The 26261-nt window shown below is 29.8% G+C and overlaps 2 protein-coding genes across 3 annotated transcripts in view; both read left to right on the forward strand.

The window, feature by feature from the left end:
* LOC141388256 (adenylate cyclase type 2-like) overlaps positions 1-26261 on the forward strand; it is a 517012-nt gene that overhangs the window by 165600 nt on the left and 325151 nt on the right. The gene's annotated exons all lie outside the window — the stretch shown is intronic.
* LOC141388258 (adenylate cyclase type 2-like) overlaps positions 1-26261 on the forward strand; it is a 209685-nt gene that overhangs the window by 165581 nt on the left and 17843 nt on the right. Inside the window, exons 4-7 of the mRNA XM_073958297.1 lie at positions 9366-9499; positions 12413-12610; positions 15852-15974; positions 21143-21270. Coding sequence (XP_073814398.1) covers positions 9366-9499; positions 12413-12610; positions 15852-15974; positions 21143-21270 — 583 coding nt within the window. The remainder of the gene's footprint in view (positions 1-9365; positions 9500-12412; positions 12611-15851; positions 15975-21142; positions 21271-26261) is intronic.

Consider the following 26261-nt stretch of genomic DNA (forward strand, 5'->3'; position numbering starts at 1 on the left):
ATGGCTTTTTCTATAGAAAAATGTGTTGTCGATGGCTTTTTCTACAGAAAAAGTTGTTGTCGATGACTTTTTCTACAGAAAAAGTTGTTGTCGATGATTTTTTCTATAGGAACATTTGTTGTCTATGACTTTTTCTGAAGAAAAAGTTGTTTTCGATGACTTTTTCAATAGAAAAAGTTGTTGTCGATGACTTTTTCAATAGAAAAGGTTGTTGTCGATGACTTTTTCTATAGAAAAAGTTGTTGTCGATGACTTTTTCAATAGAAAAAGTTGTTGTCGATGACTTTTTCTATAGAAAAATTTGTTGTTTATGACTTTTTCTGAAGAAAAAGTTGTTTTCGATGACTTTTTCAATAGAAAGTTGTTATCGGTGACTATTTCTATAAGCAAAATAATCGCTGGGTGAGGAAAAGTAGATTATATATTCGCGTAGTAAGACGAAGTCAATGTGAAATATTTCCCCAACTTTACTTTAAATGGCAGATGGTATTGATGGTATCAAATAGGGACCTTAAGATAGGATGGCTATTATTGCGTTTCTAAAAAGTTGTATGAATTGTGTAGAACGGTCAGAATAAATTTCTTAGAAAAGTTTGTTATCTAGGCCGTTTTGTTTTTTGCTCTGAGCAAGTTGTTATCAGCCGACAGAACAAGTAGTTTCTGTCGAAAAATTTGTCATGAGTACTCTTTTATATAGAAAAAGTTGCTATCGAGGTGTTTGTCCATACCAAAGGTGGTGTCCGAAATGTTTCCATAGAGAAATCTACTCAAATCGTTATTCAAGTTAAAGTGCTTCCTATTCTAAAGGCCATCCCTCTAATAGAGACATGTGGCAAAAGGAAGTAGAACTATTGCTACTGTCCTTTAAAAAAAATCATAACATAAACATATTTGTTCATTTTGTTTGGTAAAAAGACTTTGTTCCGGAAGGGCTACTTCAACTTGTAGTTGTTGTTGTTTTTGTGTCTCGAAAACATACATAAGTCAAGAGTCATGATTGAGCAAGCAACAAGTTGAATATTCTCCATTTGTCTTACATTTCATAGTCCGTCCACTCAAACCACAGCAACAACAATAAGAACAAAAAAACAACATCATTGTCCTGCTAAAAGGACAGAAAGTTAACACCATAAAGTTATCACTGGCCTAAATGTGTGTGTCTGTGTGTGGGTGAGTTGCTGAGGGCCCCAAACAGATTGTTTGCCTGTTTTCCTCCTTCGTGTTTTGCTTATACCAATATTTACTGAATTTTTTTTTTGTTTTCGTTGTTGTTATTGCTTTTTAAAAACACAATGTTCAGCATTTTTCCCTGTTTTTGCTGTTCCACTTTCAGGGGTTTTGTTTTCTTCATCTCAGACAATGTGCCTGGCTAGTGAAGAAGGAACCATTATGTAAACATAAATATTGTTACCATATTGTTGTTGGCATAGTTGTTGTTGTTTTTGTTGTACTTTTGTGAAGGTTTCAGTATTTCCTTATATTGCCCTTGCCGCACATCTATCTACCCGCTCTTGAGACGACTGTTATATTTCTTTATAGCCCACTAATTTAAGCCATGTGATACTTGTTATGGACTCGGCCATAATGTTATTTGTTTTGACCATATTGTGCATATTGTGGCAATATTTACTTAACCTCAATAATATTTACTTTATCTCAAGTTCCGCCTTGGGAAGAGCCTTTAAGGTTTTCTTTTATTTGAAATGGAAATGATGATAGGCATTTTATTAAAAAGCTATCAAATCGCAATTGGTAATCTATTTTGGGAGAGGGAGAGAAACGTGCAGTTTAATGAAATTGGGAGATTTTTTTATTGCAAACAATTTTACTAGCGGAGGGGGGAATTAAACTTTCGGTTTTAATTTTTGTTTATTTGGTGTCATACGGAAAGAGTCATCGTGAACAAATTTTCTATAGAAAAAATCATCGACAACTTTTTCTATAGTCATCGACAACAATTTTTTCTATAGAAAAAGTCATCAACAACAACTTTTTCTATAGAAAAAGTCATCAACAACAACTTTTTCTATAGAAAAAGTCATCGACAATAACTTTTTCTATAGAAAAAGTCATAGACAATAACTTTTTCTATAGAAAAAGTCATCGACAACAATTTTTTCTATAGGAAAAGTAATCAAGAACAACTTTTTCTATAGAAAAAGTCATCGACAATAACTTTTTCTATAGATAAATTCATCGACAAGAAATTTTTCTGTAGAAAAAGTCATCGACAACTACTTTTTCTATAGATAAAGTCATCGACAAGAACTTTTTCTATAGAAAAAGCCATCGACAAGAACTTTTTCTATAGAAAAAGCCATCGACAAGAACTTTTTCTATAGAAAAAGTAATCGACAATAACTTTTTCTATAGGAAAAGTCACCGACAATAACTTTTTCTATAGGAAAAGTCACCGACAATAACTTTTTCTATAGAAAATGTCATCAACAACAACATTTTCTATAGAAAATGTCATCGACAACAACTTTTTCTATAGAAAACGTCATCGACAATAACTTTTTCTATAGAAAAAGTCATCGACAATAACTTTTTCTATAGAAAAAGTCATCGACAACAATTTTTTCTATAGGAAAAGTAATCAAGAACAACTTTTTCTATAGAAAAAGTCATCGACAATATCTTTTTCTATAGATAAATTCATCGACAAGAACTTTTTCTGTAGAAAAAGTCATCGACAACTACTTTTTCTATAGATAAAGTCATCGACAAGAACTTTTTCTATAGAAAAAGCCATCGACAAGAACTTTTTCTATAGAAAAAGTCATCGACAAGAACTTTTTCTATAGAAAAAGTCATCGACAAGTACTTTTTCTATAGAAAAAGCCATCGACAACTACTTTTTCCATAGAAAAAGTCATCGCCAACAACGTTTTTATATAGAAAAAGTCATCGACAACAACTTTTTCTATAGAAAAAGTCATCGACAACAACTTTTTCTATAGAAAAAGTTATCGACAACAACTTTTTCTATAGAAAAAGTCATCGACAACAACTTTTTCTATAGAAAAAGTCATCGACAACAACTTTTTCTATAGAAAAAGTCATCGACAACAACTTTTTCTATAGAAAAAGTCATCGACAACAACTTTTTCTATAGAAAAAGTCATCGACAACAACTTTTTCTATAGAAAAAGTCATCGACAACAACTTTTTTTATAGAAAAAGTCATCGACAACAACTTTTTCTATAGAAAAAGTCATCGACAACAACTTTTTCTATAGAAAAAGTTGTTATCGACAATAACTTTTTCTATAGAAAAAGTCATCGACATCCACTTTTTCTGCAGAAAAACTCATCGATAACTACTTTTTCTATAGAAAAAGTCATCGACAACCACTTTTTCTGCAGAAAAACTCATCGATAATAAATTTCTCTATAGAAAAAGTCATCGACAATAACTTTTTCTATAGAAAAAGTCATCGACTACAACTTTTTCTACAGAAAAACTCATCGATAATAACTTTTTCTATAAAAAACTCATCGAGAAAATTTTTTTCTATAGAAAAAGTCATCGACAACAACTTTTTCTATAGAAAAAGTCATCGACAACAACTTTTTCTATAGAAAAAGTCATCGACAACAACTTTTTCTATAGAAAAAGTCATCGACAACAACTTTTTCTATAGAAAAAGTCATCGACAACAACTTTTTCTATAGAAAAAGTCATCGACAACAACTTTTTCTATAGAAAAAGTCATCGACAACAACTTTTTCTATAGAAAAAGTCATCGACAACAACTTTTTCTATAGAAAAAGTCATCGACAACAACTTTTTCTATAGAAAAAGTCATCGACAACAACTTTTTCTATAGAAAAAGTCATCGACAATAACTTTTTCTATAGAAAAAGTCATCGACAATAACTTTTTCTATAGAAAAAGTCATCGACAACAACTTTTTCTATAGAAAAAGTCATCGACAACAACTTTTTCTATAGAAAAAGTCATCGACAACAACTTTTTCTATAGAAAAAGTCATCGACAACAACTTTTTCTATAGAAAAAGTTATCGACAACAACTTTTTCTATAGAAAAAAGTTATCGACAAACTTTTTCTATAGCAAAGTTATCGACACAACTTTTTCTATAGAAAAGTTATCGACAACAACTTTTTCTATAGAAAAAGTTATCGACAACAACTTTTTCTATAGAAAAAGTCATCGGACAACAACTTTTTCTATAGAAAAAGTCATCGCCAACAACTTTTTCTATAGAAAAAGTCATCGCTAACAACTTTTTCTATAGAAAAAGTCATCGCCAACAACGTTTTATATAGAAAAAGTCATCGACAACAACTTTTTCTATAGAAAAAGTCATCGACAACAACTTTTTCTATAGAAAAAGTTATCGACAACAACTTTTTCTATAGAAAAAGTCATCGACAACAACTTTTTCTATAGAAAAAGTCATCGACAAACAACTTTTTCCTATAGAAAAAGTCATCGACAACAACTTTTTCTATAGAAAAAGTCATCGACAACAACTTTTTCTATAGAAAAAGTCATCGACATCCACTTTTTCTGCAGAAAAACTCATCGATAACAACTTTTTCTATAGAAAAAGTCATCGACAACCACTTTTTCTGCAGAAAAACTCATCGATAATAAATTTCTCTATAGAAAAAGTCATCGACAATAACTTTTTCTATAGAAAAAGTCATCGACAATAACTTTTTCTATAGAAAAAGTCATCGACTCGACAATAACTTTTTCTATAGAAAAAGTCATCGACAATAACTTTTTCTATAGAAAAAGTCATCGACTCGACAATAACTTTTTCTATAGAAAAAGTCATCGACAGTAACTTTTCTATAGCAAAAGTCATCGACAATAACTTTTTCTATAGAAAATGTCATCGACAATAAATTTTCTATAGAAAATGCCGTCGACAATAACTTTTTCTATAGAAAAAGTCATCGACAATAACTTTTTCTATAGAAAAAGTCATCGACAATAACTTTTTCTATAGAAAAAGTCATCGATAATAACTTTTTCTATAGAAAAAGTCATCAACAATAACTTGTTCTATAGAAAAAGTCATCGAAAATAAATTTTTCTGTAGAAAAATTCATCGAAAATTTTTTTCTATAGAAAAAGTCATCGACAATAACTTTTTCTATAGAAAAAGTCATCGACAATAACTTTTTCTATAGAAAAAGTCATCGACAATAACTTTTTCTATAGAAAATCATCGACAATAACTTTTTCTATAGAAAAAGTCATCAACAATAACTTTTTCTATAGAAAAAGTCATCGACAACCACTTTTCTGCAGAAAAACTCATCGATAATAAATTTTTCTATAGAAAAAGTCATCGACAACAACTTTCCTGCAGAAAAACTCATCGATAATAAATTTTTCTATAGAAATAGTCATCGACAATAACTTTTTCTATAGAAATAGTCATCGACAATAACTTTTTCTATAGAAAAAGTCATCGACAGTAACTTTTTCAATAGAAAAAGTGATCGACAGTAACTTTTCAATAGAAAAAGTCATAGACTGTAACTTTTTCAATAGAAAAAGTCATCGACAGTAACTTTTTCAATAGAAAAAGTCATCGACAGTAACTTTTTCAATAGAAAAAGTCATCGACAGTAACTTTTTCAATAGAAAAAGTCATCGACAGTAACTTTTTCAATAGAAAAGTCATCGACAGTAACTCTTCCAATAGAAAAAGTCATCGACAGTAACTTTTTCTATAGAAAAAGTCATCGACAGTAACTTTTTCTATAGAAAAAGTCATCGACAGTAACTTTTTCTATAGAAAAAGTCATCGACAGTAACTTTTTCTATAGAACAAGTCATCGACAGTAACTTTTTCTATAGAAAAAGTCATAGACAACAACTTTTCCTATAGAAAATAACTTTTTCTATAGAAAAAGTCATCGATAATAACTTTTTCTATAGAAAAAGTCATCGATAATAACTTTTTCTATAGAAAAAGTCATCAACAATAACTTGTTCTATAGAAAAAGCCATCGAAAATAAATTTTTCTATAGAAAAAGTCATCGCCAATAACTTTTTCTATAGAAACAGTCATCGACAATAACTTTTTCTGTAGAAAAATTCATCGAAAATTTTTTTCTATAGAAAAAGTCATCGACAATAACTTTTTCTATAGAAAAAGTCATCGACAATAACTTTTTCTATAGAAAAATCATCGACAATAACTTTTTCTATAGAAAAAGTCATCAACAATAACTTTTTCTATAGAAAAAGTCATCGACAACCACTTTTCTGCAGAAAAACTCATCGATAATAAATTTTTCTATAGAAAAAGTCATCGACAACAACTTTTCCTATAGAAAAAGTCATCGACAACAACTTTCCTGCAGAAAAACTCATCGATAATAAATTTTTCTATAGAAATAGTCATCGACAATAACTTTTTCTATAGAAATAGTCATCGACAATAACTTTTTCTATAGAAAAAGTCATCGACAGTAACTTTTTCAATAGAAAAAAGTGATCGACAGTAACTTTTCAATAGAAAAAGTCATAGACTGTAACTTTTTCAATAGAAAAAGTCATCGACAGTAACTTTTTCAATAGAAAAAGTCATCGACAGTAACTTTTTCAATAGAAAAAGTCATCGACAGTAACTTTTTCAATAGAAAAAGTCATCGACAGTAACTTTTTCAATAGAAAAATTCATCGACAGTAACTTTTTCAATAGAAAAGTCATCGACAGTAACTCTTCCAATAGAAAAAGTCATCGACAGTAACTTTTTCTATAGAAAAAGTCATCGACAGTAACTTTTTCTATAGAAAAAGTCGTCGACAGTAACTTTTTCTATAGAACAAGTCATCGACAGTAACTTTTTCTATAGAAAAAGTCATAGACAACAACTTTTCCTATAGAAAAAGTCATCGACAACAACTTTTTCTATAGAAACAGTCATCGACAATAACTTTTTCTGTAGAAAAATTCATCGACAAATTTTTTTCTATAGAAAAAGTCATCGACAATAACTTTTTCTATAGAAAAAGTCATCGACAATAACTTTTTCTATAGAAAAAGTCATCGACAATAACTTTCTCTACAGAAAAAGTCATCGACAACAACTTTTTCTATAGAAAACGTCATCGACAACAACTTTTTCAATAGAAAAAGTCATCGACAATAACTTTTTCTTTAGAAAAAGTCACCGACAATAATTTCTTCTACAAAAAAACTCATGGATAATAACTTTTTCTATAGAAAAATTCATCGACAATTTTTTTCTATAGAAAAAGTCATCGCCAATAACTTTTTCTATAGAAAAACTCATCGACAATAACATTATCTATAGAAGCAGTCATCGACAAAAACTTTTTCTGTAGAAAAATTCATCGACAATTTTTTTCTATAGAAAAAGTCATCGACCCTAACTTTTTCTATAGAAAAAGTCATCGACCATAACTTTTTCTATAGAAAAAGTCATCGACCATAACTTTTTCTATAGAAAAAGTCATCGACCATAACTTTTTCTATAGAAAAAGTCATCGACCATAACTTTTTCTATAGAAAAAGTCATCGACCATAACTTTTTCTATAGAAAAAGTCATCGACCATAACTTTTTCTATAGAAAAAGTCATCGACCATAACTTTTTCTATAGAAAAAGTCATCGACCATAACTTTTCTATAGAAAAAGTCATCGACCATAACTTTTTCTATAGAAAAAGTCATCGACCATAACTTTTTCTATAGAAAAACTCATCGATAATAAATTTTTCTATAGAAAAAGTCATCGACAACAACTTTTCCTATAGAAAAAGTCATCGTCAACAACTTTTCCTATAGAAAAAGTCATCGACAACAACTTTTTCTATAGAAAAAGTCATCGATAACAACTTTTTCTATAGAAAAAGATCGACAGTAAATTTTTCTATAGAAACAGTCATCGACAGTAACTTTTTCTATAGAAGAAGTCGTCGACAGTAACTTTTTCTATAGAAGAAGTCGTCGACAGTAACTTTTTCTATAGAAGAAGTCATCGACAGTAACTTTTTCTATAGAAGAAGTCATCGACAGCAACTTTTTCTATAGAAAAAAGTCATCGACAATAACTTTTTCTATAGAAGAAGTAGTCTACAGTAACTTTTTCTATAGAAGAAGTCATCGACAGTAACTTTTTCTGTAGAAAAAGTAATCTACAGTAACTTTTTCTTTAGAAAAGTAATGTACAGTAACTTTTTCTATAGAAAAAGTAATCGACAGTAACTTTCTCTATAGAAAAAGTAATCGACAGTAACATTTTCTATATAAAAGTCATCGACAGTAACTTTTTCTATAGACACAATCATCGACAGTAACTTTTTCTATAGAAAAAGTCATCGACAACAACTTTTTCTATAGAAGAAGTATTCTACAGTAACTTTTTCTATAGAAAAAGTCATCGACAATAACTTTTTCCAAAGAGAAAGTCATCGACATTAATTTTTTCTATAGAAAAATTCATCGATAACAACTTTTCCTCAATTTCCACTTGATGTGAGGTAATTTCTTAAGTGAACCCTTTCGCGTATACGTGCTGACAACCATCATGCGCCATGAGGGAGATGGTAACGTAATTCTGACTTGAATTTAAAAAGGAGTCCCATCCTTAACCTTTTTACTTCTACAAAGAAATCAATAAAATATCAAATAGATTCTCTTTGAGCATATTAAATGAAGTCTTAACAGACTTTCCTCCTACAACGAATTAAGGGGTGAATTAAAGAGACTTAACTTGTCCTAGTAAAACTTCAATAAAACAGGAAAAATCATTAAAAACTAAACTCAATAACAGCCAACAGAAACTTTTAAACAATTTACTAGCGTTTAGCTACTGCTGGAAATCCTAACCGTCAACGGCTTCTTAACAGAAATAAAGAAACAACAAATTATTAACTCAATCAAACTCAAAGCTGTTCATCATCTTCATCTTGCAGACATATCCTTCATAAAAGGCACTTAGACCTCCACTTAACTTTTACACTGCGCCTTACTGTAATTTAACCTTTTAGTGAGCCTCCTCCTTCGTTTCTCTAAAACAACGAAGTGAAAGAAAACGGCAAACGCTTGACACTTTTCAATGTTTTCTGTTTTTTGAAAGTTGTAGGCTTCTATTTTTCCGTTATTAAGTTCGAAACGAAATTGTCCTTCTTCTGTCTGGATCGAAATTTCCTGGCCAGTTTTCAACGCCTTGCCTGGCCTGTGCCTGTGTACGCTTAAAAGTGTCATTAAGTATTATTAAGCGTATGCCATAATGGAATCATGCTTCGCCTTTGCCTGCTGCTTGTTTTCTTTGTTTTTGTTTTACCATTCAAGCTTTTAGTTGTTTAACTTTTGGTCTCTCTGTCTTTTGTTTCCGTTACAGCGGAGGACATTCATTTGGATGACCTGTATACACGCTATCGCCAACGATTGCGTAAGTCATTATTTCGCTCCGGTCTCTGGATATCGCTGGTGGCATGTGTGGTTTCCATTATAATTGGTGTGATATACCAACAGGTGAGTTGAATGCATTTCGTAAAATAATGTTGGAATAAGGGGGAACTGGTAAGAGAGGGTAGTATTTATAAGGCAAGAATTGAAAAGAAGAAAAAAAAACGTTGTCGTCGACAAAAAAAATTTTCGATAGAAAAAATCACAGATAACAACGACTTCTATGAAAAAGTTAGCGATAACATATTTTTCTGTGGAAAATGTCATCGATAAAAAGTTTTTCTATAAATAAGATAATCGATAAAAACTTTTCCCACAGAAAAAATCATCAATAACGACTTTTTCTATAGAAAAAGTCATCGATAACTACAAAAAACATCGTCGATAACAACTTTTTATATACCAAAAGTAGCCGGCTGTTACCTTTGCTATAGAAAGAGTCATAAATAATATCAATAACAACTTTCCCAACAGGAAAAATTATCGGTTACAACTTCTTCCATATAGAATGTCAAATGTTTCAATATAAAATGTCATCGATAACAACCTTTTCAATGGAAAAGCCATCGATAACAACTTCCATCGATATCAAATTTTTCTATGGAAAAAGCCATCGATAAATTTTTTTATGAAGAAGCCATCGATAGCAGCATTTTCTATAGCAAAAGTTATCGACAACAAACTTTTCTATAGAAAAAGTAGTTTCTATAGAAAAAGGCGTTTATATAGAATAAATCGTTTCTATAAAAAACATCGATAGCAAATTTTTCGCTAAAAAATATTACAGGGAAAGTCATCGATAATCATTTTTTTTTTCAATAGAAAATGTCATAACAACCTTTTCAATATAGAAAATAATCGATAACAATTTCTTCTATAGAAAAAGTAATCAATAATAGCTTTTGTAATGGAAAAAGTAATCGATAACAATTTTTTCTATTGAAAAAATTGTTATCGATGGATTTTTCTATAGAAAACGATGTTATCGATTACTTTTATTTAGAACATTTTTATAGATGACTTATGAAAATGAATGTTCTATAGCAAATTTTGTCATCGCTGACTAGTGCTATAGAAAATTTTGTTATCGATGACCTTTTCCATAAAAAATTTGAAATCGAAAACTTTTCTCTAGAAAACTCGATTTACAAATTGGTATCGATGACTGTATCCATACAAAAGGACGTTATAGACGAAATTTTCTATAGAAAACGTTGTCATATATTACTTTTCTTTAGGAACATTTCTTTTAAATTACTTTTGCTATAAGAAAATTTTTATCGATGACTTTTTCCATAGAACAATTTGAAATCGATAATTTTAGCTATAAAATCGATGAAAAAAATGGTTATCGATTGCAGTTTCTATAGAAAACATTGTTATCGATGAATTTTTCTATAGAAAAATTTGTTAACGATGACTGCTTCTATAGAAAAGGTTGTTAACGATGACTTTCTTTATATTAAAAGTTGTTATCGATTACGTTTTCTATAGAAAACTATGTTATCGTTTACTCTTTCTATAGAAAATGTTATTTTCGATGATTTTCTGTTAAGAAAACTTTGTTATCGATGCCGTTTTCTGCAGAAAACATTGTTATCGTTGATTTTCTCTATAGAAAACATTGTAATCGATGACTTTCTCTATAGCAAACATTTATATCTATGATTTTTTTGTGGAAGTTTGTCATCGTTAAACTTCTATTTTCTATGCAAAAGTTTGTTATCGATGGCTTTTCCATAGAAAATTTTGAAATCGATAATTTTTCTCTAGCAAATTTGACGAAAAAAATTGTTACCGATGACAGTTTCTATAGAAAACGTTGTTATCGATGGCTTTTCCTATAGAAAAATTTGTCATTGATGACTTTCACTATAGAAAAAGTTGTTATCGATGACTTTTTCAATAGAAAAAAAAAAAGTTTTCGATGTCCTCTTCTATAAAAAGGGTTGTTATCGATTACCTTTTCAATAGAAAACCATGTTATCGATTACTTCTTCGTTAGCAAAAATTGTTGTCGATAACTTTCTCTATAGAAAAAGTTGTCATCGATGATATTTCTATAGGAAAATTTGTTAACGCTTACCTTTTCTATAGAAAAATTTGTAATCGATGACTTTTGGCATAGAAAATTGTTTAATCGTGGGTTTTTCTACCAACAATTGTTGTCGATGTTTTTTTCTATAGAAAAAGTTGTTATCGATGATGATTTAGAGAGACATTAGAGAGACATTTTTTCTCGATTATTTTTCTGTAGAAAATGTTATTATTTTATCTCTATAGAAAACGTTGCTATTGATGACATTTTCTATATTAAAAACTGTTATCGATGACTGTTGGTATAGAAAATTTGTTATCGAAGACTTTTCTATAGAAAAGTTATTATGGATGGCGTTTTCTAGAGAAAAGGTTGTTATCGATTACGGTTTCTATAGAAAAGGTTGTTATCGATGTTTTTCTATAGAAAAAGCTTCTATCCATTGTTTTTTCTATAAAAATTGTTATCGATTACTTTTTATAGAAAAAGTTGTTATCGATGACATTTTGTATAGAAGAAGTTTTTATCGATGACTTTTGCCATAGAGAAAGTTATTATCGATGTTTATTTCTATTAAAATTTTTTCTTCTAAAAATTCTTATCGATTACTTTTTATAGAAAAAGTTGTTATCGATGACTTTTTCTATAGAAGAAGTTTTTATCGATGGCGTTTTCCATAGAGAAAGTTGTTATCGATGTTTATTTCTATTTAAAATTTCTTATCGATGACCTTTTGTTATCGATAATTTGTTTCTAGAAAAATCGATTAGGTCATCGAGAACAACTTTTTATACAGAAAAAAACATCATCCATAACAACTTTTTCTATGGAAAAAATCATAGATTCATGGATTTCTATGCTCTGCTTTCTTTTACCATACCTTTTCATTCTCTCTTTTGCCTCCTCCTTCACTCACTTCCTCTTCTTTTTAATAATTTCAGGAATTGTTGCACACCCTGCTGCTGGCGTTGGCAGCTCTAATATCAGCCAGCATATTGACCGCTCCGCAATTCCCAGCCGTTTTAAGTTCACCCGTCGCCGCATTGGCTTTTGCCATTGTGACCACATTCTCGTTGGGAACGATAGCCGCAATTACGGGTGAAGAATTGGCGCCATTACCGTTATTTGCTGTATTCCTGGTAAGTTTGTAAGGATATTGGGTCTGTTTGTAATTAATTGGAAACTGCACTTAAAGTGTTCCATTATGTGTGTGTGAGTGAGAGTGTTGAATATCTGCATATTGGAGACACGCATTACCATTATGTGATCGGAAACGGAAGTTTGCCATCATTGGCAAATGTTGCTCCTATGCAATGCATTACATGCACAATAAGCGGAAGTAGTTGCCCCCAAACACAAATTAAGTGTTTGTTTCAAATAGTTATCGATTATGTTAGATAGTTGGTCATCGGAAATAAAATGGCAACATTTTCTATAGAAAAAGTCATCGATATTGATTTTTTCTATAGAAAAAGTCATCGATATCGAATTTTTCTAAAGAAAAATTCATCGATATTGAATTTTTCTATAGAAAAAGTCATCGATATCGAATTTTTCTATACAAAAAGTCGTCGACATTGAATTTTTCTATAAAAAACTCATCGATATTAAATTTTTCCATACAAAAATTCAACGATATTTAATTTTTCTATAGAAAAAGTAATCGTTATTGAGTTTTTCTATAGAAAAAGTCATCGTTAGTGAGTTTTTCTATAGAAAAAGTCATCGTTAGTGAGTTTTTCTATAGAAAAAGTCATCGTTAGTGAGTTTTTCTATAGAAAAAGTCATCGTTAGTGAGTTTTCTATAGAAAAAGTCATCGTTAGTGAGTTTTTCTATAGAAAAAGTCATCGTTAGTGAGTTTTTCTACAGAAAAAGTCATCGTTAGTGAGTTTATCTATAGAAAAAGTCATCGTTAGTGAGTTTTTCTATAGAAAAAGTCATCGATAGAGAGTTTTTCTATAGAAAAGTCATCGCTAATGAGTTTTTCAATAGAAAAAGTCAACGTTAGTGAATTTTCCTATAGAAAAAGGCATCGATAATGAATTCTTTAATAGAAAAAACATCGTTAGTGATTTTTTTATGGAAAAAGTCATCGTAAGTGAAATTTTCTATAGAAAAAGTCATCGCTAGTGAATTTTTCTATAGAAAAGTCATCGTTATTGAATTTTTCTATAATAAAAACTCATCGATATTAAATTTTTTTATACAAAAAGTCACCGAAGTTGAATTTTTTTATAGAAAAAGTCATCGATAGTGAACTTTTTAATAGAAAAATCATCGTTAGTATTTTTTTCTATAGCAAAAGTCATCGTTAGTGAGTTTTTAATAGAAAAAGTCATCGTTAGTGAGTTTTTCTATAGAAAAAGTCATCGTTAGTGGATTTTTCTATAGAAAAATTCATCGTTAGTGAGTTTTTCTGCAGAAAAAGTCATCGTTAGTGAGTTTTTCTATAGAAAAAGTCATCGTTAGTGAGTTTTTATATAGAATAAGTCATCGCTGGTGAGTTTTTATATAGAATAAGTCATCGCTGGTGAGTTTTTCTATAGAAAAAGTCATCGTTGGTGAGTTTTTCTATAGAAAAAGTCATCGTTTGTGTGCATTTCTATAGAAAAAGTCATCGTTAGTGAGTTTTGCTACAGAAAAAGTCATCTTTTGTGAGTTTTTCTATAAAAAAGTCATAGTTAGTGAGTTTTTCTACAGAAAAAGTCATCGATATTGAATTTTTCTATAGAAAAACTCATCGATATTGAATTTTTCCATAGAAAAAGTCATCGATATTGAATTTTTCTATACAAAAAGTCGTCGACATTGAATTTTTCTATAAAAAACTCATCGATATAAAATTTTTCCATACAAAAATTCAACGATATTTAATTTTTCTATAGAAAAAGTCATCGTTATAGAGTTTTTCTATAGAAAAAGTCAGCGTTAGTGAGTTTTTCTACAGAAAAAGTCATCGTTAATGAGTTTTTCTATAGAAAAAGTCATCGTTAGTGAGTTTTTCTATAGAAAAAGTCATCGTTATTCAGTTTTTCCATAGAAAAAGTCATCGTTAGTGAGTTTTTCTATACAAAAAGTCATCGTTAGTGAGTTTTTCTACAGAAAAATCATCGTTAGTGAGTTTTTCGAAAGAACAAGTCATTGTTAGTGAGTTTTTCTAAAGAAAAAGTCACTGTTAGTGAGTTTTTCTAAAGAAAAAGTCACTGCTAGTGAGTTTCTCTATACAAAAGGTCATCGTTTGTGAGTTTTTCTAAAGAAAAAGTCATCGTTAGTGGGTTTTTCTATGGAAAAAGTCATCGTTAGTGAGTTTTTCTATACAAAAGGTCATCGTTAGTGAGTTTTTCTATAGAAAAAGTCATCGTTAGTGAGTTTTTCTATACAAAAGGTCATCGTTTGTGAGTTTTTCTATAGAAAAAGTCATCGTTAGTAAGTTTTTCTATAGAAAAAGTCATCGTTAGTAAGTTTTCCTATACAAAAGGTCATCGTTATTGAGTTTTTCTACAGAAAAAGTTATCGTTAGTAAGTTTTTCTATAGAAAAAGTCATCGTTAGTGAGTTTTTCCAAAGAAAAAATCATAGTTAGTGAGTTTTTCTAAATAAAAAGTCATCGTTAGTGAGTTTTTCTATAGAAAAATCCATCGTTGATGAGTTTTTCTATAGAAAAAGTCATCGTTAGTGAGTTTTTCTACAGAAAAAGTCAACGTTAGTGAGTTTATCTCTAAAAAAAGTCATCGTTAGTGAGTTTTTCTATAAAAGAGGTCATCGTTAGTGAGTTTTTCTATAGAAAAATCCATCGTTGATGAGTTTTTCTATAGAAAAAGTCATCGTTAGTAAGTTTTTCTTAAGAAAAAGTCATTGGTAATGAGTTTTTCTATATAAAAAGTGATCGTTAGTGAGTTTTCCATATAAAAAATCATCGTTAGTGATTTTTTTCTATAGAAGAAGTCATCGTTAGTGAGTTTTTCTATAGAAAAAGCCTTCGTTGGTGAGTTTTTCTGTAGAAAAGGTCATCGTTAATGAGTTTTTTTTATCGAAAAAGTCATCGTTAGTGAGTTTTTCTATAGAAAAAGTCATCGTTAATGAGTTTTTCTATCGAAAAAGTCATCGTTAGAGATTTTTTCTATAGAAAAAAGTCGTCGATATTGAATTCTTCAATAGAAAAAGTCAACGATAACAACTTTTGTATATATGCGTTATAAAAATGCATGCCAACCAAACAAGTCCCCAATGTCGCATAACATTCAACAGCTCAAACACGCAAAATTACAACAATGCAATAACGTAATAACAGCAACAACATCTCATAGCATTTCCATATTAATTATGTTTCTGTATTTGTCGTTTTAATTATTTTTTTTTTCTTTTCTCATTTGCCTCCAGGGTATTCATACAATGCTGCCAATATCGTGGCCAGTGTCTGTGGTCTTGGCCCTATTTATGACGGCCATACATGTTGTCTATCGCCTGTGCATTGCACCGGACTATTCGCCTAATTTGCCTGTGGTAAGTAGCTGTCCGCCCACACCCATCCATTCAAAAAGGATGCCAATGAATTTTAACACCAAAAACCAGCAACAAGAACAACATCACTTTCAACAACAACGACTACACTTTACTATGATTTTGTGAAAATGAAATTTTAATTGGATCGGGTTTTTGTCGAAAAGAGACAAAAGATTCAAGTGATGAATGACAATGACGAAGAGAGGGGGCGAAGAGAAAGTAAACGGGGAGGGATGTGTGTTTATAGGGATTTTTACTAAGCTAATTAGAAAAATATTTAGGTATGTAGCCTTACATATTTGAAATCGGTTTTATTTCGTTTGGGCGCATTTCCACAAAACGCAACAGGCCGGAAGCAAGGACGACACTTTATCAACTGAATGTCAATTTAAATGGTGTTGCTTTTGTGGCTTAAACCATTTTGTTGTGTTCAAAAACCAAGTCATTAAAAATCATAAATTTTTCAACAACCAGAAATGTCATGGAAAAGCAGCCAGCATATGTTTGTTTTTGTCCTGCACTCAAAGACCATACATACGTACAAAAACTGTTAAACATGACAGTAATTCACAACACAACACATTTGCAAAATGCTTCTACTGTGTCTTTGATGCCGGAAACAACATCAACATCCCCTGAACGATACAGAGTGTATGGCTGCTCACCATATGGACGCCTGTCTGACTGCCTGCCTGGCTATTGTGGAATTGCCTTTTCACCTGACATTTGTTGCACTCAATATTGTGTGGCAGAGAGGGAGAGGATTAGGGGGGTGTAAAACAATTTCATGTAGTTTAACTAGTTGTGGGATTTTAGTGACTATTCCAAGTGCAAACAAGGTAAAGGCCAAGGTAAAGTGAAATAGGCATGAATTGCACATGAGATATCAATGTGAAGGCAAATGTGTAACATATCGCAGAAAGGTTAATAATTTCAAAACGCTTAAAACAAATATAAGTTTTAGGAGAGTATTATAAGCGATTTTCTAATTAAAATGTTCGCGAAAAATTATTTTTTTACCGAAACGATCGTCGCATAGCGGTTGATGTGTGTACAGGACTTCGCTAGATATCAATTTTTCAATGTAATCTCGCTAGGTCAAATAGCTCGATTAATTAAATTGATTAAAAAATGTTTCTATCAAAAACGCATCGACAACAACTATTTCTACAGAAAGGCTCATAGATAACATTTTTTTCTTTAGAAAAACCTATCAATAACTACTTGTTCTATATAAAATGTAATCGATAACATTTTTTTCTGTAGAAAAAGTCATCGATAACAGTTTTTTCTATAAACAAAGTCATCGATAAAATTTTTTCTATAGAAAAAGTCATCGATATAATTTTTTTCTGTAGAAAAAGTCATCGATACAACTTTTTATACATAAAATATTATCGATAGCATTTTTCTATTGAAAAACTCATCAATAAAATTTTTTCCTGTGGAAAAAAGTCATCGACAACACGTTTTCTGTACAAAATGGCATCGATAACATATTTTCTATGGAAAAAAATCATCGACAACAACTTTTTTATAGAAAAAAAATTATCGATAACTAATTTTTTTGTAGAAAATTCAACGATAACAATTTTTAATGTTGAAACAGTCATCGATAACAACTTTTTCTATAAAATAAATAATAGATAACCATATTTTCCATATAAAATGTCATCGATAACGAATTTTTCTATATAAAAAGTCATCGAGAACAAATTTTTCTGCAGAAATAGTCATCGATAACAAATTTTTCTGTAGAAAAAGTCATCGACACCAATTGTCTCTGTAGGAAAAGCCTTCGATAAGAACTTTCTCTATAGAATAAGCCATGGATAACAAATTTTTCAGTAGAAAATGTCTTCGATAATATACTTTGTATAGAAGAAGTCAACAATAACAACTTTTACTATGGAAAAAATACAACTTTTTCCTATAGAACAAGTTATAGACAACAACTTGTGGTAGAAAAAGCATAAATAAAAAACTGATAACATAATCGATAACAAATTTTGTACAAAAAATTCATCGGTAACAACTGTTTAATGAAAAAGTTGAACGACTACAACTTTTTCAATAGAATAAAATCATCGTTAACAGCTTTGGTCCATGGAAAATGTCATCGATAACAATATTTTCTGTAGTAATGGCATCGATAAAAAGTGTTTTTTCCAAGCTTAGCATTCATCCATCCACTAAATGAACGTTCTAATGTGCCTCGTGATCGGACTTAACCACTCGTGAAGCGTAGCATAATGTTTGAATGTGTGGGACTTCGGCGGATTTCTAATTTTTCAATGTACCTTTTTGATCATAACAGATCCACTCGAATGAGAATTAATTCAAATATCACTGTAAAATGACCTTCGCAAAAACAAAAAATACAAGTTTTTCATCGAAATAGTCATCGATAGCAAATTTTTGGTTCCAAAAAAACCTCGATAACAACCACTTTTATGGAAAAATAATCGATAACTACTTTTTATATGCAATAAAATCATCCATTCAAACCATGGAGAAGGTAATCGATAACAACTTTTGTTATCGAAAACTCATCGACAAATACTTTTTATATAGAAAAAATAATAAGTAATAACTTTTTCCATAGAAAATGGTGTCGATAACGTATTTTCTATATTATTCTATTTTGTAGCACAAAACTCCGATAACAACATTTTCCTATGAAAAAATTTTCAATAAAAAAAAAAAAAAATCATAGGAAAAGTAATCGATAACAACTTATCCAAAAAGAGTAATCGATTACAACTTATCCAAAAAGAGTAATCGATATCAACTTTTTTTGTAGCGCAATCATCATAACAATCTTTTCTAGGGAATAAATCATCGATAACAAAATTTTCAAATGGAACATGTTATCAATAACAAATTTTCCTATCAAAAACTTATCGATAACAATATTTGTTGTAGTAAACGATATCGATAACAACTTTCTCTGTAAAAAATATCGATAAAAACTTTTTCTCTAGAATACATCATCGATAAAGAATTTTTCCATTGAAGAGGTAATCGATAGCATTTTTCCATAGAAAAAGTCATCGATAATAACTTTTAATAGAAGAAAACACCGATAACAATTGTTTCCATAGAACAACAACAATATCCACTTGATCTATATGAAAGTAATCGTTAAAAATTTTTTCTATAGAGATACTCACTGATAACTCTTTTTTCTATCAAAGAAACATCGAAAATGACTCTTTGTAAATAAAAGGCATCGACACCAACTGTTTCTATAGAAAAAGTCATCGATAATAACCTCGCTATCGAAACAACCATAGGATTTGAAAACGCAAAATAAACCAATTTGGAGGCATTAAAAATATAATTTTTACATTCAAATTTAATACCAAGTAGCTCCCCCTTGAAATTCAATCATAATTGTTTACTTTAATTCAACAGGAACGCTATAAATCTGTTCGGTAAATCCAAACTATAACAAAAGAAGACTTATAATAATGGAGAATTATCAATTATTTTATTCTACAAATTTTCTATGTTAAATATCATATATTATATAATATCTTTCCAGTTAATGCCCAGGACTTTTTCTACAGGAATTTTTGTTTTCGATAGTCATTTCTGTAGGAGTAGTTGTTATCGATATTTTTAATATTGTTGCCATCGATATTTGTAATCTATTTAAAATTTGTTATCGATGATTTTTTCAATAGAAAAATTTGTTGTCGATTATTTTTCTGCAAAATAATTTGTTATCGATTACTTTTTCGGTATAAAAATTTGTTATCGGTCACATTATCTACAGAGATAATTGTTGTCGATGACTTTTTCTACAGAAACATTTCTTATTGGTAATTATTTCTTTAGAAGGATATGCTATCGATGACTTTTTTATAGAAATTTTTATTATATATTACTTTTTGTTATAAAAAAGACTTGTTAGCGATTACTTTATTTGTAGAAAAAGTTGTCATTGATGGCATTTTGTATGGAAAATGTGGTTATCGATGACTTTATAGAATTTTTTATCGATTACTTTTCTTTATAAAACTTTTTAATCGATTTCTTCTTTTGACAGGAAAAGTTGTTATCAATTACTTTTTCCATACAAAAAGTTGTTATCTATGACCTTTTTTATAGCAAAAGTTGTTGTCGATGACTTTTTCTATAGAAAAAGTTGTTGTCGATGACTTTTTCTATAGAAAAAGTTGTTGTTGATGACTTTTTCTATGGAAAATTTGTTGTCGTTGACTTTTTCTATAGAAAAGTTGTTTTCAATGGCTTTTTCTATAGAACATCATGTTATCGTTGGCTATTTTTATAGAAAAAGTGGTTATCGATGGTTTTTCTATTACCACTTCTGCAGAATAAGTTGTTATCGATGATTGTTTTAAATAGAAACATTTGTAACGAATGGCTTTTTCTATGTAATAAGTTGTTATCGATTAACTTTTCTACAGAAAATGTTATCATTGATTATTTTCATAGAAAAAGTTGTCGTCGATTAATATTTTTTTAAAAAAGTTGTTAACGATGATTTTTTGTTAGAAAAAAAATTGTTATCGATAACTTTTTCTATAGAAAAAGTTGTTATCGATGACTTTTTCTATAGTAAAACTAGTTATCGATGACTTTTTTAATAGAAGAAAATTTTTATCGATTTGTTATCGATAACTTTTCCTATAGAAAAAGTTGTTATCGATGATTTTTCTATAGTACAACTTGTTATCGATGACTTTTTTAAAAGAAAATTTTTATCGATTACGTTTTCTAAAGAAAAAATTGTTATTTGCAGAAAAATTTTTATCGATTACTTTTTTTACAGAAAAATTTGTTATCGATTACTTTTTCTATAGTATCGACGACTTTGTCTATTGACAAATTAATTATCGATCATCTTTTCTATACAAAGATTGTGTATTGATGGTTTATCCATATAAGAAGTTGTTATCGATTAACTTTTCTACAGAAAACGTTGTTATCGATTACTTTTTCTTTAGAAAAAGTTTGTTGATAAAAAAATTTGTTATCGATGACGTTTTCTTTAGGGGAAATAATAATCGATGACTATTGCTTTAGAAAAAGTTGTTAACCATAACTCTTTTAATGGAAAAATGTTATCGATGAATTTTTTTCTGTACCAAAAAGTTGTAATTTTCTAAAATGTTCTATATTTCCTTTTATCATTCTAGGAAAATCACTATCTGCGCATTAACATTTTGGGAGATTGTTATTACTGTGTCCCTGGCCTTCCCGTTTCGAGATCTAAACATGCATCGAACTGCGTCAATATGGGTTTACAAATGATTGATGCAATCAGGTATGTAGATGATGAACAAAAACATTCTGTCTTCTTCTATCTGCCAACACATACGTAGTTCTAAACAAAATTCCCACACAATTGTAAACATTTTACAAAATACAATATTTATGTAGATGACACCAACAGTGATGATGTACTTTGGAAATGTAAACAAATTGTTATTGAATTCTCGTGCAAACAAATCAACAAACACATACGTACACACACAAGTATCTACGTATACACTCTTCCAGAGTAGGCTGACATAATAAAAACCAGCAACACAAGGATACTGTGGTTGTGAAGCAACAACCGCTGCCACCCCTCCAACCACCGATACAAGCTGGAACTTTGATCAGCAACAACAGGACAACAGGACAAACACTTGTTTTAATATTTACCAGGTGTTGGACAACAAACACGAAAACAATCTATGGAAATACAAAGAGAGAGCGGGAGAGGTAGACAGACCACATAATCGAAAGTGTTAAAAAACCATGATATGGCCCCAAAGGATATAAAAGACCTTCCTTAATCTTTGCGACTTTATTTGAATTTTTAACAAATTGTCCTCCAGCCTCTTCCCTTGCTGGGCAATGGAGATGGGCATAAATATTCAACAAATTGTTTAATCTTTAGATTTTGTTGAAATGTTGACGTACAGTTAAATCCACAAACAATGTAATCAATCTTCTGATTCTGATTTTAAATGAGGATTTATTGAACTGGAAATGTTTTATTACAAAGGATAAGGAGGCAGGCCGGGACGTTCGACTTAAGCAATTGTTTTTTTGTAGTTTAGGATTGACCTTTTTCGCAATGGGTGGTGAAAAGACTATTCGATATAAGAGCAAACGTCCGTTCGCAACATACAGGTCGCATTTGTTGACCGATTTAGCTGAAAATTGGGGAACACAACTTTTTTAGCCGTGGAAGATCAAGTTCGAAGATGGGATATATCGGTCCACGTTTTGGTATAGCCCCCATATAACGGTACCCCCCAATTTACGGTATTTTGACGTTTTTAGCTACATTTTCAGACCGATGTCTCTATAATTTACCATTTAGGGTTCTTAAGTGTCAATAAACTTATATAACAAAAGTTGTGGACATAGGTCCACGTTTTGGTATAGCCCCCATATAACGGTACCCTCCGATTTGCGGTATTTTGACGTTTTTAGCTACATTTTCAGACCGATGTAGCTATAATTTGACATTTAGGGTTCTTAAATATCAATAAACTTATATAACAAAAGTTGTGGACATAGGTCCACGTTTTGGTATAGCCCCCATATAACGGTACCCCCCGATTTACGGTATTTTGACAGTTTTAGCTACATTTTCAGACCGATTTAGCTATATTTTGACACTTAGGGTTCTTAAGTGTCAATAAACTTATCTAACAAAACTTGTGGACATAGGACCACGTTTTGGTATAGCCCCCATATAACGGTACCCCCGATTTGCGGTGTTTTGACGTTTGTAGCTACATTTTCAGACCGATGTAGCTATAATTTGACATTTAAAGTTCTTAAATGTCAATAAACTTATATGACAAAACTATATAAACTATAGCCCCCATATAACGGTTCATTTAAGTTCATATTTTCGTATAGCCCAGATACCTCCGAACTAGCTGTTAATGACATTTAAAGTTCCCACGTTATGTACCGATTTTCATTATTTTGAAGATTCTAGCTAAATTTTTTAACCGAATTAGGAGTTATTTGACATTAAAGGCTCCCATCAAAAACTGTCAACATAGGCCCATGTTTTATTATAACCCCTATCCCAATTTCTAGCCCACCAAAAATTGTCAACATACATAGTTAGATATAGGCACCATAAAAAAGGGCCTCCCGAATGAAACATAAATGTACATAAACATTATCTGACATTTTAACGTAGCCACTTAAAGTTGGGGACAGGAATGAAAAGTAATTATTCCATTTTAGTTCAGAATATTTTATGGTGGAGGGTATGAAAAGTTCGGCCCGGCCGAACTTAATGCTTTTTTACTTGTTTTTATTTTGATATATGGTTTTTCTGACTTGTTATTGAAAATTATTTCTATAGAAAAAATTTTTATCGACAGCTATTTCTATAGAAAAAGTTGTTATCGATAATTATTTCTATAGAAAAATTTGGTATCGACAATTATTTCTATAAAAAAGGTTGTTATCGACAACTCTTTCTACAGAAAAAGTTGTTATCGACAACTATTTCTATAGAAAAAGTTGTTATCGACAACTATTTCTATAGAAAAAGTTGTTATCGACAACTATTTCTATAGAAAAAGTTGTTATTTACAGCTATTTCTATAGAAAAAGTTGTTATCGACAACTATTTCTATAGAAAAAGTTGTTATCGACAACTATTTCTATAGAAAAAGCTGTTATCGACAATTATTTCTATAGAAAAAGTTGTTATCGACAACTATTTCTATAGAAAAAGTTGTTATCGACAACTATTTCTATAGAAAAAGTTGTTATCGACAACTATTTCTATAGAAAAAGTTGTTATCGACAACTATTTCTATAGAAAAAGTTGTTATCGACAACTATTTCTATAGAAAAAGTTGTTATCGACAACTATTTCTATAGAAAAAGTTGTTATCGACAACTATTTCTATAGAAAAAGTTGTTATCGACAACTATTTCTATAGAAAAAGTTGTTATCGACAACTATTTCTATAGAAAAAGTTGTTATCGACAACTATTTCTATAGAAAAAGTTGTTATCGACAACTATTTCTATAGAAAAAGTTGTCATCGACAACTATTTCTATAGAAAAAGTTGTTATCGACAACTATTTCTATAGAAAAAGTTGTTATCGACAACTATTTCTATAGAAAAAGTTGTTATCGACAACTATTTCTATAGAAAAAGTTGTTATCGACAACTATTTCTATAGAAAAAGTTGTTATCGACAACTATTTCTTTAGAAAAAGTTGTTATCGACAACTATTTCTATAGAAAAAGTTGTTATCGACAACTATTTCTATAGAAAAAGTTGTTATCGACAACTATTTCTATAGAAAAAGTTGTTATCGACAACTATTTCTATAGAAAAAGTTGTTATCGACAACTATTTCTATAGAAAAAGTTGTTATCGACAACTATTTCTATAGAAAAAGTTGTTATCGACAACTATTTCTATAGAAAAAGTTGTTATCGACAACTATTTCTATAGAAAAAGTTGTTATCGACAACTATTTCTATAGAAAAAGTTGTTATCGACAACTATTTCTATAGAAAAAGTTGTTATCGACAACTATTTCTATAGAAAAAGTTGTTATCGACAACTATTTCTATAGAAAAAGTTGTTATCGACAACTATTTCTATAGAAAAAGTTGTTATCGACAACTATTTCTATAGAAAAAGTTGTTATCGACAACTATTTCTATAGAAAAAGTTGTTATCGACAACTATTTCTATAGAAAAAGTTGTTATCGACAACTATTTCTATAGAACAAGTTGTTATCGACAACTATTTCTATAGAACAAGTTGTTATCGACAACTATTTCTACAGAAAATTTTGTTATCGACAACTATTTTTATAGAAAAAGTTGTTATAGACAGCTATCTATATAGAAAAAGTTGTTAACTATTTCTATAGAAAAAGTTCTTACTGATGTATTTTTTTATGAAAAATGTTGCCATCGATGAGTTTTTGTGTAAGAAAGTTGCTATCGGTGACTTTTTCCAGAGAAATAGTTGTTATCGATGACTTTTACTATGAGAACAATTTTTATCGATGATTATTTCTATACGATAAAATTTTTTGGATGCCTTTTCTTTGATATGACTTTTTTGAAGAAGAAATTGAAAAAGTTTTTATCGATAACTCTTTTTATAGACAAAAATTTTACTGTTTACTTTTTCCATAAAAAATTATCGATGTATTTTTCTAAGAAAAAATGTCTGTTTGTTTCTATAGAAATATTTTTTATAGATGATTTTTCTATATAAAAATTTGTTATCGATTACTTTTTCTAGAGAAATGTTGCTATCAACTAAATTTTCTTAGGATAAATCGCTACTGATTATTTTTTCTATATGAAAACTGTTAATGATGATTTTTTCAATAGAAACCATTTCTATCGACGATTTTTTGATAGGAAAAGTTCTTTTCGATATATTTTTTATAGGAAAAGTTGTTATCGATGACTTTTTTTATTGGAAAACTTGATAACGGCCGATGGGGTTTTATAGAAACAAACCAGTTGTCGATTACTGTTTCTATAGGAACAGTTGTTAGCAATTACTTCATCGACAGGAAAAGTTGTTATCGAATACCTTTCTATAGAAAGTAATGATGGTGATCACTTTTTTTGAAGACGCAATTATTATCGATAAATTTTAATAGACAAAAATCAGTTATAGGCGACTTTTCCCATAGTAAAAGTTTTTATCGATTAATTTTTCTATAGAAAAAAGTTGTTATCGATTTACTTTTTGTCTATGATAATTTTCTATCGAAGTCTATTCCAATAGGAAAAATTGTTATCGATGACTTCTTTATAGAAACATTTTTATTAACGTATTTTTCTAAGGAAATAGTTGTTATCGATAACTTTTTCGTTAAGGTGTTAGTGATAACATTTTTAAATGGTAAGTTGTTATCGAGGTTTTTCTTGGAAAATTTGTTATGAATGACTTTTTCTAAAGGAAATTTTATTATCAAAGATAATTTGCTATCGATCTCTTTTCATAGGATAAGTTGTTATCGATGTTTTGTCCTAGGGAAACATTTTTATCTAAGAAATCTTGTTATCGATAACTTTTACTATATGATAAGCTGTTATAAAGGGGTTTTTCCTTTGGAAAATTGTTATCGATATCTTTGCCAAAGTACTTTTTAATCAATACACAACACATAGAAAATAATATGCCTGTTCCAGTACCTGCAAGAATCTACAACTTTTTACAGCGATAACTATTTTTGCTTTATGTTATCGAAAAAATAGTAAAAAGTTGTAGATTCTTGGAGTTCAGACCAAATATC

The sequence above is a fragment of the Musca autumnalis genome, unplaced genomic scaffold (assembly GCF_047663935.1).
Source record: "Musca autumnalis isolate F117 unplaced genomic scaffold, ASM4766393v1 scaffold_9, whole genome shotgun sequence".
In the NCBI taxonomy this organism is placed as follows: domain Eukaryota; kingdom Metazoa; phylum Arthropoda; class Insecta; order Diptera; family Muscidae; genus Musca; species Musca autumnalis.